This window comes from Neopsephotus bourkii, unplaced genomic scaffold (genome assembly GCF_033783945.1).
Source record: "Neopsephotus bourkii isolate Nb327-2 ecotype Australia unplaced genomic scaffold, CSIRO-AGI_Nbou_v1 NB_1624, whole genome shotgun sequence".
Lineage (NCBI taxonomy): Eukaryota > Metazoa > Chordata > Aves > Psittaciformes > Psittacidae > Neopsephotus > Neopsephotus bourkii.
In genome coordinates, this window is record NW_026902099.1 from 182275 (window position 1) to 199909 (window position 17635).

The 17635-nt window shown below is 41.7% G+C and overlaps 1 protein-coding gene and 1 long non-coding RNA gene across 3 annotated transcripts in view; both read right to left on the reverse strand.

The window, feature by feature from the left end:
• The window catches only part of CERK (ceramide kinase), a 37264-nt gene extending 31186 nt beyond the window's left edge, over positions 1-6078 (reverse strand). For both annotated transcript variants that reach the window (XM_061372890.1, XM_061372889.1), the window contains exon 1: positions 5806-6078. In XM_061372890.1, coding sequence (XP_061228874.1) covers positions 5806-5944 — 139 coding nt within the window. In that variant the 5' untranslated portion in view covers positions 5945-6078. The remainder of the gene's footprint in view (positions 1-5805) is intronic.
• Positions 1-17635, reverse strand: part of LOC133222823 (uncharacterized) — a 252588-nt gene that overhangs the window by 33680 nt on the left and 201273 nt on the right. The window lies entirely within an intron of this gene.

The window sequence follows — 17635 nt, forward strand, 5'->3', positions numbered from 1 at the left end:
CCTGCACATTGGCTATGCCAGTTACTAGTCCTTCCATGTCCCAGCGCTTTTACAGTCTTAACAGACAGCCTTCTCTAAGTGCAAACTGGCAAGCAGTGTGTTAGATGCATGCTACTTTTTCCCACATTAAGCAAGTGGGAGAAAAAAAAACAACAAACAAAACTGAAAAACCTCAAGTTAAGCACACTAACAGCGGGCTTCCTTTGCAAAAAACTAGCTAGAAGTTGTGAAGTGTGGTGTTCTGTGTTAAGAAAGGCATTTTGGTATGCCACTGCTGTCTGCTACTTCTGCAGAATACGTCCTGAGTTTATAAGCAGACTTACTCAGAACCTCAGTAAAGACTTGTTCAGTCATCACTGCCAGCTTCATACCCTACAGGCCAAATTCCTCCCTCGGAAATGTGTTAGCTCAAAGCAACACAGACATGTGCAAAATCATAAAGACGTTGCTGATCACAACATTTGGTTTATTATTAAAATTCAGCTCAGTAGCAGGGAAGCAGTGACATTCAGAACTAATTTAAATTATTAGTATACTCTTGTGACATAAAAGTATTAACAGCTAAAAAGCTGGGATGCAAATTTAAATAAGAAGGTTTTTTTCAGTCACTTTGGAAACTAATTTACTGTTAGGAATCACATGAACATTAAGTTACCTTGTCCTAAGTTTAAGCTTTGCCTTCACCCAAAAGCAAGAAACCAAGAACACTTTCTGCCAGAAGGTACACTGCATTATGTTGATCATGCACTACAGGAAGCTGTGTCTAAAAAAGACCAGAATAAAAGATGGTGGATGGGATATAGAGCAGAATTACAGAGAATTCATATCCTACAAGAGGGGGAAGGGGAAAAGAAAGGTATCATAACTAAATTATTTAATTCCAAACTGTGGAAGAGTCACAGAAACATATGAAGGCCGTGATCTCACAATATACAGGCATTTATAGGATTTTTTTTTTTTTTAAGTAAATCTTCAAGTACTTTGTAAACCAATAGACAATAGAACAGTTCCTTAGTATGATCAGACACACAGCTGGGGCTTCACATCACATATCTGAATTTGAATCCAATCACAGCAATTTGCACTTGTATCACTTTGCATATTGAAATAGTACCATTGAGTAGTTTCCCAAATTAATTCCATTCCATTGAATGTTTTCCAGATAAAATCTTTCCAACTCAACGATGAATACTTTAATGGTAAAGCAAGAAATAAGATGCACTTTTTCACCGTAACGAGGAAAAAAAACCCACCACCAAAGATGTATGCTGAAAAGCATGTATTGCTTAATGTAGGGTGCATCTATATTTGAATAATGTATCTTCCAGAAGACAACATACTCCAAAGAAACAATGCATTCTAAACCTATTATTCCCCACATCCTACTGGTTCAATGTAGTTAGGGGAACTATCTAGAGAAAAAAATGGTTCAGATTTCTACTTGTGCCCACTGCCAATTGGGAATGATTGATGAAACATGACCTTGGCTAAGGATGTGCCAACACACTAGAGGTGCAGGACAGGCCTTCATTCCAAGCAGGCTCACTTCTGCTGTTTCAATACTGCGTTTATCAAACTAAACACCCTCTGGAACCCACAACATCGGAATGGCATCAGTCTTGTGAACAATGGTTCTGAGGCTTCCTTGAGTGTTTTGGGGAGAAAAGTAGAAAAGACACTTAGAGGGACAAGAGTTCACTGGGAGAGACAGAGAAGGGTTAAAAGATAGAAAAGAAGGTGCACACAGGAAGTGAAAGCATACAGTTCGGTGTCTAGTTTGATCATCCCTTTATGTTTGTACCTTACAAATAAAAATTCCCAAAACACAGAAATAACAAGGGAATCTCATTCTGTGTTTGTAATGCCTTAGTACAAGGCACATAACAATCTTAGCCAATACTTGTAAAATACCTGTAAGTACATGCGTACAATATATAATCTGCTATGAAATTTGGTACATGAAGTTTTATCATCACTTCCATCTCTTGATGAAAACCCAACTGTGCCACCAACATGAGGAAATAATAAAACAATTGATCTGTCCAGATTTGCATAGGCTATTAATGATTAACAACTAAATCTCATGGAGAAATGTTATAAGATTGAAAAAAACAATATTCTTCAGAACATTTGAAGATGAAGGTGTGAAAAAGGTATATAGCTAAGAGTAACAGAGAAATACATTAAAGATTTCAGATGAAACTTTGCCCTTTAAGTTTAAACAAGTCCAAACAAATAATGGAAAATGGGAACCTCATTACACTGAAGAGAGAACTTGAAAATATGATGCTGTTAAACAAGGTCTAACAGTAGGAAAGAAAGTTAACGGGCTAGTTTAAAAACAAGCCATGTCCTGAACAAACATTTTTGGGTTTGTTATTGTTGGTATCTCCTCAACAATAGCATTGAACTCTCCAGAATCAATAATTCTTTCTTTAAAACGCATTTTAACAGAATTGGCTTTGAATTTATATATCTATATGTTGACACACTTGAGAGTTGACCCAGTGCCAACCTCAAGTACAATAATGCAAAGGGCAAGGTCCTACACCTGTGTCAGGACAGGCTAAGAAAGCTGGGGCTGTTCAGCCTGGAGAAGTTGCGTGGAGACCTCATAGAGGCCTTCCAGTATCTGAAGGGGGCCTACAAGGATACTGGAGAAGGGCTCTTCATTAAGGGACTGTAGCGATAGGACAAGGAGGAATGGGTTTAAACTTAAATAGATGAAGTTCAGGTTAGATACAAGGAATTCTTTACTGTGAGAGTGGCGAGGCACTGGAACAGGTTACCCAAAGAAGTGGCAAATGCTCTATCCCTAGCAGTGTTCAAGGCCAGGCTGGACAGAGCCTTGGGTGACATGGCCTAGTGTGAGGCATCCCCGCCCATGGCAGGGGCTTGGAATTAGATCATTTTAAGGTCCTTTCTAACCCTAACTATTCTATGTTAGTATCATTGTACAAAGATAAGAAAACACAAGAACCTTGCCATATTCTGTAAAGGACAATAGGACAAAATCTCTATAGTTTCCTACCTCTTCCTAACACCTAACTATAGCTCTAGTCCCTTACCTGTCAACATCTGAAAACCTTGACAAAACATGCACCAAACCATTTTACATATGTAGCTAAAACTAAGACAGTATTAAATACTCAACAAAAAAAAAAAAAAGAAAATACAGCAGTTGTATACTGCATAATCAAGTCTGTATTTAGGCATAATACACAGTAGTCACGTAGTCAAAGGCTAAATTGTAGAAAGATACCAATCTTGGTCAAACAACTCCTCTGTAATTATATGCTTCTAACTAACCACCTTCCATAGTATATTTATATAGTGTCATGTATGCTGCTTGTATTTCGAAAATAATTGCAGAGCACACAATGAGCCATCCCAGGTCTTAGAAGAGCTTAAAGACAACAGGGCAGCAAACTGTGATCATACTAAAGCACAAGTGCAAGGAATACATGAATTAATCACGGTGTTAAGAGGAAGCGGTACATCAAGTATTACATTGCTCTCTACAGAAATTATACATGTGCCTCCAGAAGACTCAGGCATTTATTTTTCTTCTCCCAAACTCCCTTTTCTCTCTGGATAGCATGTCACAGTTTCCAAAATGTTGTTAATAGCTATGCCATAGGACAGCAGCCACCCTCAGTAACCAGACTTGCCTCCTAAGGAATCTCCTGCTGACTACTTCAGAAACTGCCTCAGAAAGAATCTAGTTATTTTGCCCCACTACATCCGCTATGGAACAGGATTCAGCACAGGTTCATACTGGGTTTAGCCAAGTCAAGAAAACTTATAACTTGCAAGGTCTAAAGGAAGTCATCCCACAGCAGCAGCAACTGTCCCAAAAAGCTCTGAAACTCTACTTTAAATTTAAGATCCAGACACCTTTCTCTGGACAAATTTTATTTTGTTTTGAAAATTATACAGCTTACTTTTCACAGCAATATATTAGAGCTTGGCAGAATTAAAGAACTCATTTTTAAAGTCTTAATTTCATTCAGATGCTGAACTAAGTCCAGCAATTTTCAAACACTTTTTTCAGCAGCACTGTTGATTAAAACTGGATGAAGTCAAATTGTATTTACAGAACAGAAGGAAAGCAGACTCTGGTTTTATGTTACTATGAATAAGAAGAGATGTACTTAAAACATGACCAATTCTCAATTATGTAAACTACAACTTTTTCTTCTCGAGTCCTCCTTCTCCCTCAACTTTATTCAAAAAGCCTCAGGCCAGTAAGACATTATGTCAAAATCAGAGAAATATTTAAGAAGGATACATGGTAAGAAAGGAAGAACTATTTAACTACTTAAGTTTGGGAACTTGCCTGAGACTGGAGACATCTATACTCAAACTCTTCTCAGAAAAGCTTCTAGTTGACCTTTCTATTATTAGTTTCTTTCTGTTTCGGTACCTACAACCTCTTACAGGAGAATGACAGTAGTTTTCCACCCTACAGCAGCTGCTCTGAAAAGAACATTACACATTTCAGGATGCTCACATACCCTGCTAAGAGGGCTACATTATTAATGTGAATAATTACTATGTTAAAAACGCCCAGGTCAGAGACTGACGAAATACCACCTACAGTGTAGCAGAAAGCTTGATATACGTGTACACACATTTTCAGCAGTTTTCCTGTAATTCTGTCAGGTATTTTCCACAGCAACCTCTCCCACTTGCAGTTTTATAAGTCAGCATTATTCTACCTGCAGAAAAGGTGAACAGCTTTGTTACACCAATACAATCTATTAGCCTATATTTAACACTTCCTAAAAAGTAACTCACAGAAATTAAACTTTCTTTGGAAATTCCTATGAAGCTCTTTAGAAAATAAAGAGTTTAAAAAAACCCACTTTTTTTTTTGGGGGGGGGGGGGTAAGCCTGAAATAGTGTTTCAGTATTATTCTTTAGGCACAAGTCATGTACCTAAAGAGAAAGGTTGCTTTAAAAGTTTTGTAAGTCTATTATGTCCTTTTGTTGCCCAAAGAAGTTGTGTCTGCCCCATTCCTGGCAGCGTGCAACGCCAGGTTGAACAGAACTTTCAGTAACCTGCTCTAATGGAAGGTGTCCCTGCCCGTGGCGGGGGGTTAGAACTGGATGAGCTGTAAGGTCCCTTCCAACCCAAACCATTCTATGGTTTTAGGATTACAAACTACATGCTGCTACCTGCTCCCAGTGCCAAGAAACAACGGGGTTCAACTACAAAACCCGTGCTTTCCTCATCCAGCTGCAGGGAAGTTTTCTCACCCCTCGGTGACCAGGGCCACGCTCTCGGACAGACGCTCCGCTCCCGCAGAACGGGGAGCTCGCTGCACTCCACGCGGTCCCTGCGGCTCAAAGAGTGGGAGCTTCCAGCTCCCTTTCGCAAGGAACCGGCTGACAGGTTAAGTACAGCCGGCTGCTGGCAGCCCGTCCGCGGTTACACCGCCGCCCGGCCGGGCCCCGTGTGATTAACACACTCTCCGTCTGCCACCGCCGGACTCCGAACCCCGGAGTAGACCACGAAAGGACACCGGTGCCGCCGGCTGCCGCGCTTCTTTTGTAGGGCGAACAGGCGCCCGAGTACAGGAAATCCACGGCTCCGGCTGAGTGCACCTTAAGCCGCCGCCGTGAGACCCGGCCACTGCAGGCCGGCACCGGCACCCGCACCCGCGCCGCGAGCTGCCCCGCGCTGCAAAGGACGAGAGGAAGGCCCGTCCCGCACTGCCGAGGGGAGGCGGCCCCTCCGGCGGCCCCGGCAGGTGCGCTAACGCCGGCCGGCGCCGCAGCCCGCCCCACCGCTCCACTCACCATCGCCACGGCGCGGCGGGCGGGGTTCGCGCCAGGCCAGCCGGCCCCACTCCACGTCTAAGGTGACCTCCCAGGCGCGCTGCCCCAGCCCCAGCGAGGACACCAGCCGGAGCCGCCGCCCGCTCGGGAGCTGCTCCATGGCCTCTGAGAGCACGGGCCCGCCGCACCCCGCTACCGCATGGCCCAGCGGGGGGAGCCCAGCAGCTAACGGCGCCCCCCGCCCGCCGCTACCCAGCCTGGCCCGCGGGCGGGGCGCGGCGTCAGCGCCTACGACAGCGCCGTGGGGCGGGGCTTGCGGAGCCGCGGCTCCCCGGTCTAGGCGGGGCGGGGCGGGGCGGGGCGGAGCCGGGCGGTGATCCCGCGGTGGGCTGCCCGTGCCCGTGTCCGGCGCGGCGGAGGAGGTGGCGGGGTCAGGGGCCAGCCCCTCGGCCCGCTGTGTGTGTGCTCATCCCTCTGGTGGGTGACACGGGCTCCACGGGCACGGCTCCGTGCGGGAACACTCGAGCTTGCACCGTAACGTGTCTGGGTGGCTTTCGTGGCTTTTCTTCAGAAGGACCAAGCGCCCATCACCGTGACGACGAACTCTTCCCTTATCAAGACAGTGACAATGTAATGGATACATCACACCACAAACAGTACCACTCGATCTAATCTTGCCTTCTGTTACATAAAAACATTTTGGGGTTTGCCTTCAGGATTCTTAACTATAATTAAACTCAGATTTACTATAATTAAACCCTTCATTCTTTGCCATCTTCCCCCCCATTGTGTTCCTGAATTTTATCGCTGTAATCATCAGCATCCGATCCAAAACACCAGCCAGAGTGCACAGCAGTTGCTCCACCTCTGCCCTTCCTCCAAACCTATTGGTTCTGATTATTTCCTGTAGAGTTTAGATAAGAATGTCACTGCTCTGTTCTCACGTGGGGCCAGCCTGGGGCCAGTTCTTTGCTTCATCCGGATGATCCAGAGCAGCTCCAGCTGGCTTTGTGCAGAGCCACTGCAGGTCCAAAAAGCTTCTGCCCTGAGCTCTGCTTGAACCCTGCAATGCACTCACACTTCATTTTCTGGAAATGAAGGAGCTTGGCAGTGTCACCCCAGGCATGTGTTCAAGATAGCCTCCCTGTGCCATGAATACCTGTCATTGCCTGTCCATCAGTGCAACATCCGTTCTGCTGGCTTTGACAGACACGATATTGCCACCCTTACTGTTGAAAACAGGTATGCCGCACTTTCAGCATTCCAAGGAACAGTTATTCCTGGCAGTTGTATTGCCCTTTTAATCCTTCCCTCCACAAACACCTATAAAGCTCTTTATACTATGATAACGTTTGTTTGTTGCAAAAGCCTGTTGTGAACATCAGTCTGCCAAATCCATTTCTGAGCAGTCACTGGCGTCTCACTGGTTCTTTGCATTTTGCCAGCTCCCTCCCCTGTTATCATCCCTCTTACACTTGGATGGTAAGATCCCTGGGCCAGGAACATCCTTTTTGTTTGTTGTACCATATCTAGCACATTTCATTTCCATTATTTGTAATCACTTCTGCAAGCCAGAGCAGCTGTGTGAAAACCCCAGCCCAATGCTGGTACTCTGGATGCAGCTGAGGCTTTTGCTGTTCTGTTGACCCTCTCAGACATGCTCCAGGAGCTAATGGATAAATTTTTATTCTAATAAATACTACACAGGGGTACCCATTTATATTTCTGCACTGGGAAAAGTAGATCTAATCTTTTATAGCCTGTAGTCACCCGAATCAATATCATGCTGTGATCCATGCTAGCTGAAGAAGTAAAAAGCTTGTTCTTTTTATTACAGTTGCCTATGATTATTCCCTTTTATTATTAATTTGACAACTCTTTTTGGCTTAGCCAGGCCTGAAGCCTTCAGTTGTGAAACACAGAACTGAGAGACTCTGGTCTCTTAGAAGCCTACAAAGGTGTACTAGCACCACTAGCAGGAATGGCATTTGCCATCCACATTTCTTAGTTCTTTAGGTAAGGAGAAGCCACTTATTTCTTCCTTCTACATCATTTTACTGAAACAGTGCTTTGGTCCATGATTTGGGATCCTCCATGCTACTACAGGAATGTCTTGCACTTCTTACCAGTGATGTGCTTGGTCTGCTCTGGCACTCCCTGTTAGTCCCTTGAACACGTGCTTCTGTCCCCAGACAGTAAAGGTCAAATTTGAGCCAACACAATGTTGCGGGTTTTTTTTCCAATTGGTTTTAGTACTTTATGATTTTTTTTTCCCCTTAATCTAACAGAGAAGGAACTTCTAAAGGATGATTGACTTGGCAGACTAAAACACACACGTGTCAATTGTTTCACTGCTTATTACATAAGCCTTTAATTACCACTAAGGGGACAGAACTGCAGATGCAGTGATGCCAGTAAACTGCAGGTTTTATAACCTAAAATCTTGGTGCTAAAGACAGCTGATCACAGGGCTCCACCCTGAGAAATGGCATGGTTGTAAAACCACCTCACTTTGCTCACAGGTCCAGAGAGGCCACAGGAGGGGTTGCACTTGTCGGGAACAAGTTGATTCCCAACTTAGGAACCATATGTTGTGCAACAAGTACAATTCACAATGTAAGATGGGAAGAATGCAGGAAGGTAGCACAACTTCCAAGGTTTATCTCTATGATCCATTTACTACCTGCGTAGCAAACAATGTAACTTCTAAAGCCAACTTTCTCTCCCCAGTGTCGGAGTTTGTGATAGCTCAATCATCTTGAATGACACCAGGCCAAGTGGTGCAGTTGATACTCTTGAGGACAGGGACACCATCCTGAGGGGCCTTGGCAGGCTTGAAGAGTGGGCCCACATGAACCTCATGAAGTTCAACATAGCCAAGTGAAAGGTTCCACACCTGGGTGGGGGGCAATCACAGGCTAGGGGATGAAAGGATGGACAGCAGCCCTGAGGAGAAGGACTTAGGGATTCTGGTGGTTGAAGAACTTGATGTGACCTGGAAATGTGCACTTGCAGCCCAGAAAGCCAGACATATTTTGGGCTGCATCAAAATGAGTATGGCAAGCAGGTCGAGGAAGGTGATTCTCTCCCTCTACTCCACCCTGGGGAAATCCCACCTGAAGTACTGACTTCCACTCTGGAGCCACCAGAACAAGAAGGACATGGATATGCTACAGCAGATCCAGAGGAGGGCTATGAAGATGATCAGGAGGCTGGAGCATTTCTCCTAAGGAGACAGGCTGAGAGAGTGCAAGTTGTTCAGCCTGGTGAAGAGAAGGCTCTGGGGACACTTTAGATCAGCCTTCCAGTACCAAAAGGGGCCAACAAGAAAGACGGAGAGAGACTTTTCAGTAGGATCTGTTGCGATAGGACAAGGGGTAATGGCTTTAAACTGAAAGAGGTTAGATTTACATTAGATGTTAGGAAGAAATTCTTCACTGTGAGGGTTGTTAGACATTGGAACAAGTTGTCTAGAGAAGCTGTGGCTGCATTCAAGGAAGTGTTGAAGACCAGGCTGGATGGGGCTTTGAGCAACCTGATTTAGTAGGTGTTCATGCCCATGGCAGGGGCATTGGACTAGATGATCTTTACAGGTCCCTTCCAACCCAAACCATTCTGTGAGTTTCTGATCTCTATAAGAAGTACTCACTCCTTGCAACTTCATGTTGTACTTAACAGGTTCATTACATGATAATGTAGGCAATCAATTAAGGACACTGCTAAGTAGCTACATCTTTTGAATCAACAGACACAGACGGGTAATCTTCAGCATGACCTGCATTAACAAAGTACTGATTTTATTCATTACCAACTTGAGTTACTTTTCTTCTAAATTTTTTGGAGGTGCAATTCATCATTAGGACACTGCAACTGATTATTTCCACAGTGAAAATCAAGCATTCCCTTGCAATGCCTTGGCAGAAGCAGAAGGTGCTATGTATCCAACCTTACCTGAAAGAGTGAATGAAGTGAAAAAATGTAAAATATCTTCTTCAAAGTGATAGCTGGATAATACTCACCTAGGTGTGCCAGAGACCAAAGAAGAATATTCCACCATATTTTTGCCACTGAGTTCTCGTTGACTGCTACTGCTAAACCCAGGACAGAAGTTTAGAGGGAATTGCAGATTTTTATGAAGATGTTTTTACTGCCCACAGATAACTATAAAGTATTTATTTTCTTCCACAAAGAAAATGTCAAAAGAAAGTTTTTTTAGAGAGCTTGGGAATTATAAAAAATTGTTATCTCAGTGCATCTCAGGCAAATTGAAGTACTTACACATTAATCAAATTTAGTTCTCAAGTACACAGACACACAACTCCCATTAGAACAGTGTAAATACACCCAAAGGCCAAATTTGGCAATACTTTTGGAAAATGGAAACTAACCAACAAAGAGATTAGAACAGAGGAAAATAATTCATTTTAAATATCAAAATACTGACTAATGTTCTAATTCCTTTTCTGCTTATCAGCAAACAAAGACTAAAGCATGAGCAGCTGCTGACGGAAAGAATGACATCATGTTATCTAAAAAAATACCTGGGCTATTTTAAAGCACTTCTATGCTTTTATCATAAAAATTTAAATTACATTTATTATTGGAAATGATCTGGAAAACAGTTTTGAAGGCTTGTCAAAAAGGATGATTGCAGCTTTTTATTCACTTGAGCCAAAAGGTAATTGAGAGAAAGCTGTTGATATACTGGAGAGTGTGGGCATGAATCCAGAAAATACTTTGTTTTAATGTAAAGTGAAATGTTGCATGCTGTTCCTCAGCCATGGAAGTTTACACAATCCTTCCTTTCTTCCAAAGCTCCAACCTATCTTCGTATTCTCCACCTCAAATACCTATCACTGTGAAAAACACTAAATATGATTTTTTTCAAGCTGTTACAGCTGTGACTCCCACTTACAGATATACACAGAAGTACTGATTTGTATGTCTTTATTTAGATGCTTATTCCTATTTTAATTATTATCCTCAACTGGACCCCCTGAGGAACTGTAAGACCTCCCTCTCATCTAACTGCAATCGTTTATGAAACAATGAAATTACTAGTTTACTGTTTGACAGAATGATGATGCTCTCTGGCAGTGTGCAGCTTTGCTCTTGAGAAATTGTTGTAATTAGTTGAAAGAGCTAGGAGCCACTGATATTTCATCTTAAGAGACCAATACAGGAATCTGAGATTAGTTATCTTCTTGATGGCCTTGCAGGGTACAGGGTGTGTAAGGGGGTGTATAAGAAGTATTTGCTCTGCTTTGGTATGAATGACTGAAGAGGTAAAGTAGGTCTTATCCTGCAGTTATCATAGAATAGTTAGGGTTGGAAAGGACCTTAAGATCATCAAGTTCCAACCCCCCTGCCATGGGCACGGACACCTCACCTAAACCATATCACTCAAGGCCTCGTCCAACCTGGCCTTGAACACTGACAGGGATGGAGCATTCACAACCTCCCTGGGCAACCTATTCCAGTGCCTCACCACCATAACAAGAAAGAATTTCCTCCTTATATCCAAACTAAACTTCCCCTGTTTAAGTTTTAACCCATTATCCCTTGTCCTATCACTACAGTCCCTAATGAAGAGTCCCTCCCCAGCATCCTTATAGGCCCCCTTCAGATACTGGAAGGCTGCTATAAGGTCTCCACAGAGCCTTCCCTTCTCCAGGCTGACCAGCACCAACTTTCTCAGCCTATCTTCATACAGGAGGCGCTCCAGTCCCCTGATCATCCTCGTGGCCCCCCTCTGCACTTATTCCAACAGTTCCATGTCCTTTTTATGTTGAGGACACCAGAACTGCACACAATACTCCAGGTGAGGTCTCACGAAAGCAGAGTAAAGGGGCAGGATCACCTCCTTCGACCTGCTGGTCACACTCCTTTTGATGCAGCCCAGGATACGGTTGGCTTTCTGGGCTGCGAGCGCACACTGAAGCCGGCTCATGTTCATTTTCTCATCGACCAACACCCCCAAGTCCTTCTCCACAGGGCTGCTCTGAATCTCTTCTCTGCCCAGCCTGTAGCTGTGCCTGGGATTGCTCCGACCCAGGTGTAGGACCTTGCACTTGGCATGGTTAAACTTCATGAGGTTGGCATCAGCCCACCTCAAGTGTGTCAAGGTCCCTCTGGATGGCATTCCTTCCCTCCAGAGTATCAACAGAACCACACAGCTTGGTGTCATCGACAAAATTCCTGAGGGCGCACTCAATCCCACTGTCCATGTCAGCGACGAAGATGTTAAACAAGACCGGTCCCAACACCAGTCTCTGAGAGACACCACTCGTTTCTGATCTCCAGCTGGACATTGAGCCATTGACCACAACTCTGTGTGCAGCCATCCAGCCAATTCTTTATCCACCGAGTGGTCCATCCATCAAATTGATGTCTCTCCAATTCAGAGACAAGGATGTCGTGTGGGACAGTGTCAAACACTTTGCACAAGTCCAGGTAGATGACATCAACTGCTTTACCTCTGTCCATCAGCTCTGTAGCCCCATCATAGAAGGCCCCCAAATTGGTCAGGCAGGATTTCCCCTTAGTGAAGCCATGCTGGCTGTCACCAAGCAGCACATTGTTGATTTTCATGTGCCTTAGCATGCCTTCCAGGAGAATCTGCTCCAAGATTTTGCCAGGCTCAGAGGTGAGACTGACTGGTCTGTAATTCCCCGTGTCATCCATTTTCCCCTTCTTGAAAATAGGGGTTATATTTCCCTTTTTCCAGTCATTGGGAACTTCACCGGACTGCCACGATATCCTTGCCATCATAGCCAAGGACAACTGAAGAGGCAGAACTCAGGTTTGAGACCATCAAAGGCACCTGAAGGTGTACAAGACTGTGGGACCTGATGAGATGTGTCATGTTCAATAGTAACCTCATCTCATATACTAACTCTTACACTTAAGATTTTCTGATGGTTTATAAATCTGCCTGAAGTTGTTTTTATACAATTATAGGGCATGTGTGTGCCATCAGCATGACATTATTGACAACTTTCAAGTGTGGGCTCCAATCTATGAAATAAAAGAGCTTCAGGATGAAAATATAGTTAACAAAAAAATTAAAACGTTTCTATCATCATAAGACCAGTATTTTTCCTCCTAACTAATTTTTAGACATCTAATTTGAGCCATTTTAACTGGACCTTTCATTCCCAAAGTACTTCTATAAATACTCTGATTCAGCAGGCAGGGCTCTAATCCATATCATGGCTTCTCTGACTTATACCAGGCGATGTGGCCTAAATATAAAAAACACACAGACTATGGAGGCAGTAGAAACAGTCCCTTTCCAAACAGAAAGTAAACCAAACCAGAAGCAAATTCTTCTGAAAGAGAAGAGGAAGGTCTGGGCAGCATATTTATAAGACTTAATGTCATCAACTAATGAAATAATTTGAAAATAAAACAATCTCATTATAGAAACCATTACACTGAAAAATACGATTTACTTCCTTCAGTTGTGGATATATGATGTGGATATATACATTCTTTAAAAAGGTTTTTGTCTCTGTGTAGCTGTCAGAATAAAAACTCTAGGTGATACACAGTGAATGAGATGAAGTATAAACCTAATTCATATTATCTTAAAATTTTTTCTTTTTTCCTTATTACTGAGGAAATGACACTGATGTGCCATTTATGCCTAAAAGATAATCATACCTGTGAGATAATCATACCTGCGATTACAGTTAGATTGAGCTCACTGAGAAGCTAGTGAAATGACCACCAGCGATCAAAAAGTCCTCTTGCTCTCTTCTTGACATTTGGAAGGTTTCTCAACACTAATCAATTTTTGTCCCAGGGAAGTTATCACCTATCTAATGTACCCTGAAACACAAGCATTCACACCAGTCTCTTTGGAATATCTCTACTTCTGACTTGATATTCATGAGCTCGTGCTTTTTTCAGTACCACTACAAGACTACAAATAATTGCAGTTAAAGATGGATCTTGAAGTCTGTTTTCTTAGAAAAGCAAGAGATGTTCTAAGGCATAGCTGCTATTTACAAGATAGCAGAGTTACTATATGAGGAAGAAGGATGCTCAGAAGAGCAAAGACATTTGGCTAAAGTAAAAAATGACACATAAAACTCTCTCTTTCTTATGAATACTGTCATTTTGAAGTCAAGTAGCATTAGATCACACACTTGACTTTCCTGATAGTCCATGTTGAAAAATTCATGACTTGTAGTCAAAAGTTATAGTTGCATATTTTTATTCAAACTACCCCAATACTTCAGTTTTGGCATAAAAAAGCAATCCTGCACAATACCTTGATCAGAACAGAATTAATTCAGAAAATATAAGAGTATATGAAATGCAAAAAAAAAAAAAAAAGTTTTCTCAATCTTATCAGTCTTTAGACATAGCCTCATTTCGGTTGTATTATTGGAATGTTCACTGATGCATAAATGTACATTTTAATAACATCTATCTTTGCAAAGTCAAAGATCCTGGTTGTAGATTCTTTTAAAGTTGTGTTTGTGGATTTAAAATAGAGGAAGGAAGGGGTTTAAATGCCAGTGAATCATCTCCTTGAAACAGGTTTAATTAATTAATGTGATTTAATTAGCAGTGTTACTTTCTGTGGTTGATACAATGTTTTAAAAATGCATTATAAACCTAAAGTACATGCTTAGAAATGCAGGTGAAATTCTCTTTCAAAACTGAAGATTCTGAACGAGCAGATCAAGCACAGATTGAAGCTGTTTCTCTGAATAGAGTAATTTTCACTATGATTGTTTTTCAGCTGACTACTGTAGTAGAGATGATGATAGCCGATATGAAGCTGTCTGAATCAGTGATACGAGAATGCAAATAGATGCCAATACTTTGCATAAAATCCACAAAGCAGAGCAGATGCCTTTTGACATCTCTGCATGCATGTTGACTTGAATTGGCATCTTCTCTCTTTGATTTTCTGGTAACAAAATTAAATGGAAAGCTAAGAAAAGAATACAACATCAGCCACAGCAAAAAAGAGGGCAATGGTGACACAAGAGGATCTGTTCATAACTGAAGTTAAATATTTAATTCTAGCAAAAAAATATATTTAAGGAAATTTGTTGTACCTGACTTCATAGTTGTTCAAAGGGATGCCAGTCACCCTGGGGACAGTGCTGAATACAGAAAAATGAATTCAAAGACTGAGGAGTAACCTGATAAACATTTGTAATCTGTTTGCCATGCCAGGTGGCAATGACTGACTAATCTGGAACATATTTAGAGTTGGCTAGCCTAGATGTCATTCTAAATACAATTTATGGATATTGTAGGTTTTGATGGAAGTTACACATTTTCAAAAGATTGCACAGGGATTTAGTCAACCAGCTCACTTAGAACTATGAATCAAACTTCACTTCAATGCTTTGAAAAATCAATCACCACAAAACTATCTCCAGACGGTTTAATGTGAATAGTTCTGAGGAAATCATGACTCTGAAAGGCATAATTCTAAATCACTGTGGCTAAGAAATGACAATTAGGAGTAATCAGTATTTCAAAAAAGAACCTGAGTGCAAAGAAACCATTCAAACCAATTGCTTTTATGGCTGTATCTATATGAGCAAGTCAACAGGAAAAAAGATTACATTGTTAACTGCAGATTCTTTGCCTTGATTAGAAAAGGAAATGTAATAACAAAACTAGAACTAATAACACATTCATTCTAGATTTAGGTGGGAGAAATTTCCTCCTCTGTAACAGTAGGATGGGCATACAATAAACCTATGAATGGCCAGAAAAACAATTATAATAGAAAACAGAGAAGCATGGAGTTGAAATAAAAATTCAGTCTAAAATGGACTTGTACAATATTTCATTCCTCTTTCTTTTTTTTCTTTTTCTTTTTTTTTTTTAGCAAATTTTGAGACTGTGACCAGAATTCTTAGGGTAGAAATTAATGTAAAGCTATGTGTGTCATGTCATTCACAGCTAGCAACTAGTGGCTACCAAGAAATCATGTGTGATTTACTCAATACACCATATGGCTGATGATATCAACATCACAAATCATTCTGGTTTTGGAAAGAAGCATTTTGAAATACTGTGGGATAGAACATGAAGTGGAGAGAGAAAAATAGAGAAGTGTGCTATGGACTGTCTCGTTAAAAAACAGAAATGCAACTATAGGCTTAAGGGAAGTAGACAGTGCCCAAATACAAACAGGACAAGAGTAGGAAAAAAACCCCTACATTTTCCCTTTTTCACCAGCATGAACTCCCTTACTCACAATCCACTGTTTCAGAAGACAAGCAATGTTGCATGTGTTTGATTAGACAAACACACATAACAGGGTTGGCAGCAACATAGCTTGAAGTTGGGTTAAAACACATAAACTGTTTCTACACAACTTAATCAATGGCAACACATTTCTCTGAAAATTATCAGATAAAACCCAACATGAGAAATCTACAAAATAAAACTGAAGACATTAATTCCTTTCGCTTTCTAAAGATGCTATGTCTGCAAAGCATATGGGTGTACGTGCACGTATGCATGTACAGCCAGGTGAAAAATGATTTACCTGCATCCCCAAATTCACTGGGTAATAATGATGTTAACACTCCACCTGCTACTTTACACTCCAGAGTAATGAAAGTACAATGCAGATAGACTTCTCTACCTTTGAAATACAATTTGTTAATCCTAAAGAAATTAAATTCTCCAAACCAAAATCAAACACATTTCAAGCAAAATGATGGTTGAGTTATAATGGCCTTAAGCTGATCTCTCAGTACCTTCAAGAGGCAGCAGCTCACGTACAAACCTTCTGTTAACCTTCAAATTAAAATACTCTGGTTTTTAACAGTTTTCAATTGTGAAGCTATTATCAGGCCTGAGTATATCTTGTATTTACCCGTGTTGGACTGAATCTACAGAGACATCCTCTACAGCAACTGTGCAACTTATCTTATGATTTGTTCTTCCCCAATCCAGCAATAATACAACACATAACGCATATCTGTCCTCTTCTACAACTGATCTTCTGCAGTACATTATATAAATAGTACAGAATCTCTTATTCCTTTCATATCTATTTTTCATTGAAAGATGCAATAGACAGCTAGTGAAATGTCTTGTGAAATTAGAATCATGTTCATTATTATCATGGTCTCAGAGTTGAAGATGCTGTTGCCGAAAGGAGGTAGATGCTAACATGTTGACACCTGCAGCTACTTTTAAGCCCATGCAGAGGACTCCTCTTTTTGGTTTAGGAATCCAGAACCATTAGCTGGCAGGGTGTGCTCAGTCCTTCTAGGGTACCTTTGAATAATGTCTCACCCTCTATCCTCCTTTTCAAATGTTCCAGCTCACTGTATGAGAACTGCTTGGTCACTTACGTATGGTCTACCCAAACCACACCTACTACCTGTGCTGCTGGGACATCATTACTGATGCCTCAATTAGTCGCATTCAATCCATCTGACTAAGGCCAAAAAGGTATACTATTTCATTACGAGCAGGTACACAGAATCCTGTCACAGCAGTTTTCCGTAAGCACAAATCTATGGCTGGTTGCATTTTCTATGCAGAATCTCTGACTCAGATAGGAGCACTGTAAGTACAGGAGTGCTGTGTCACTTTAATTTGGTGAAGAAGCTACTTTCATGCTGATGCAATAGCTAAACTGCGTAAGCATATCAAATTTCAAGTTTATTTCTACCGATGAATGTGGAAGACATAATGTGTTTTCTTCTTTAGCACATAATCTTTTGTTTTCCTTGGAGTCAGCAATATTTGAAGGCCAACAACATAAGAAGAAAATCAGCCTGTAAACTAAATATCTTGTTTAGAGCAGAGTACTAGTGAATGTTCAAATCCTGCAAGAGTTTTTGTAGCCTTG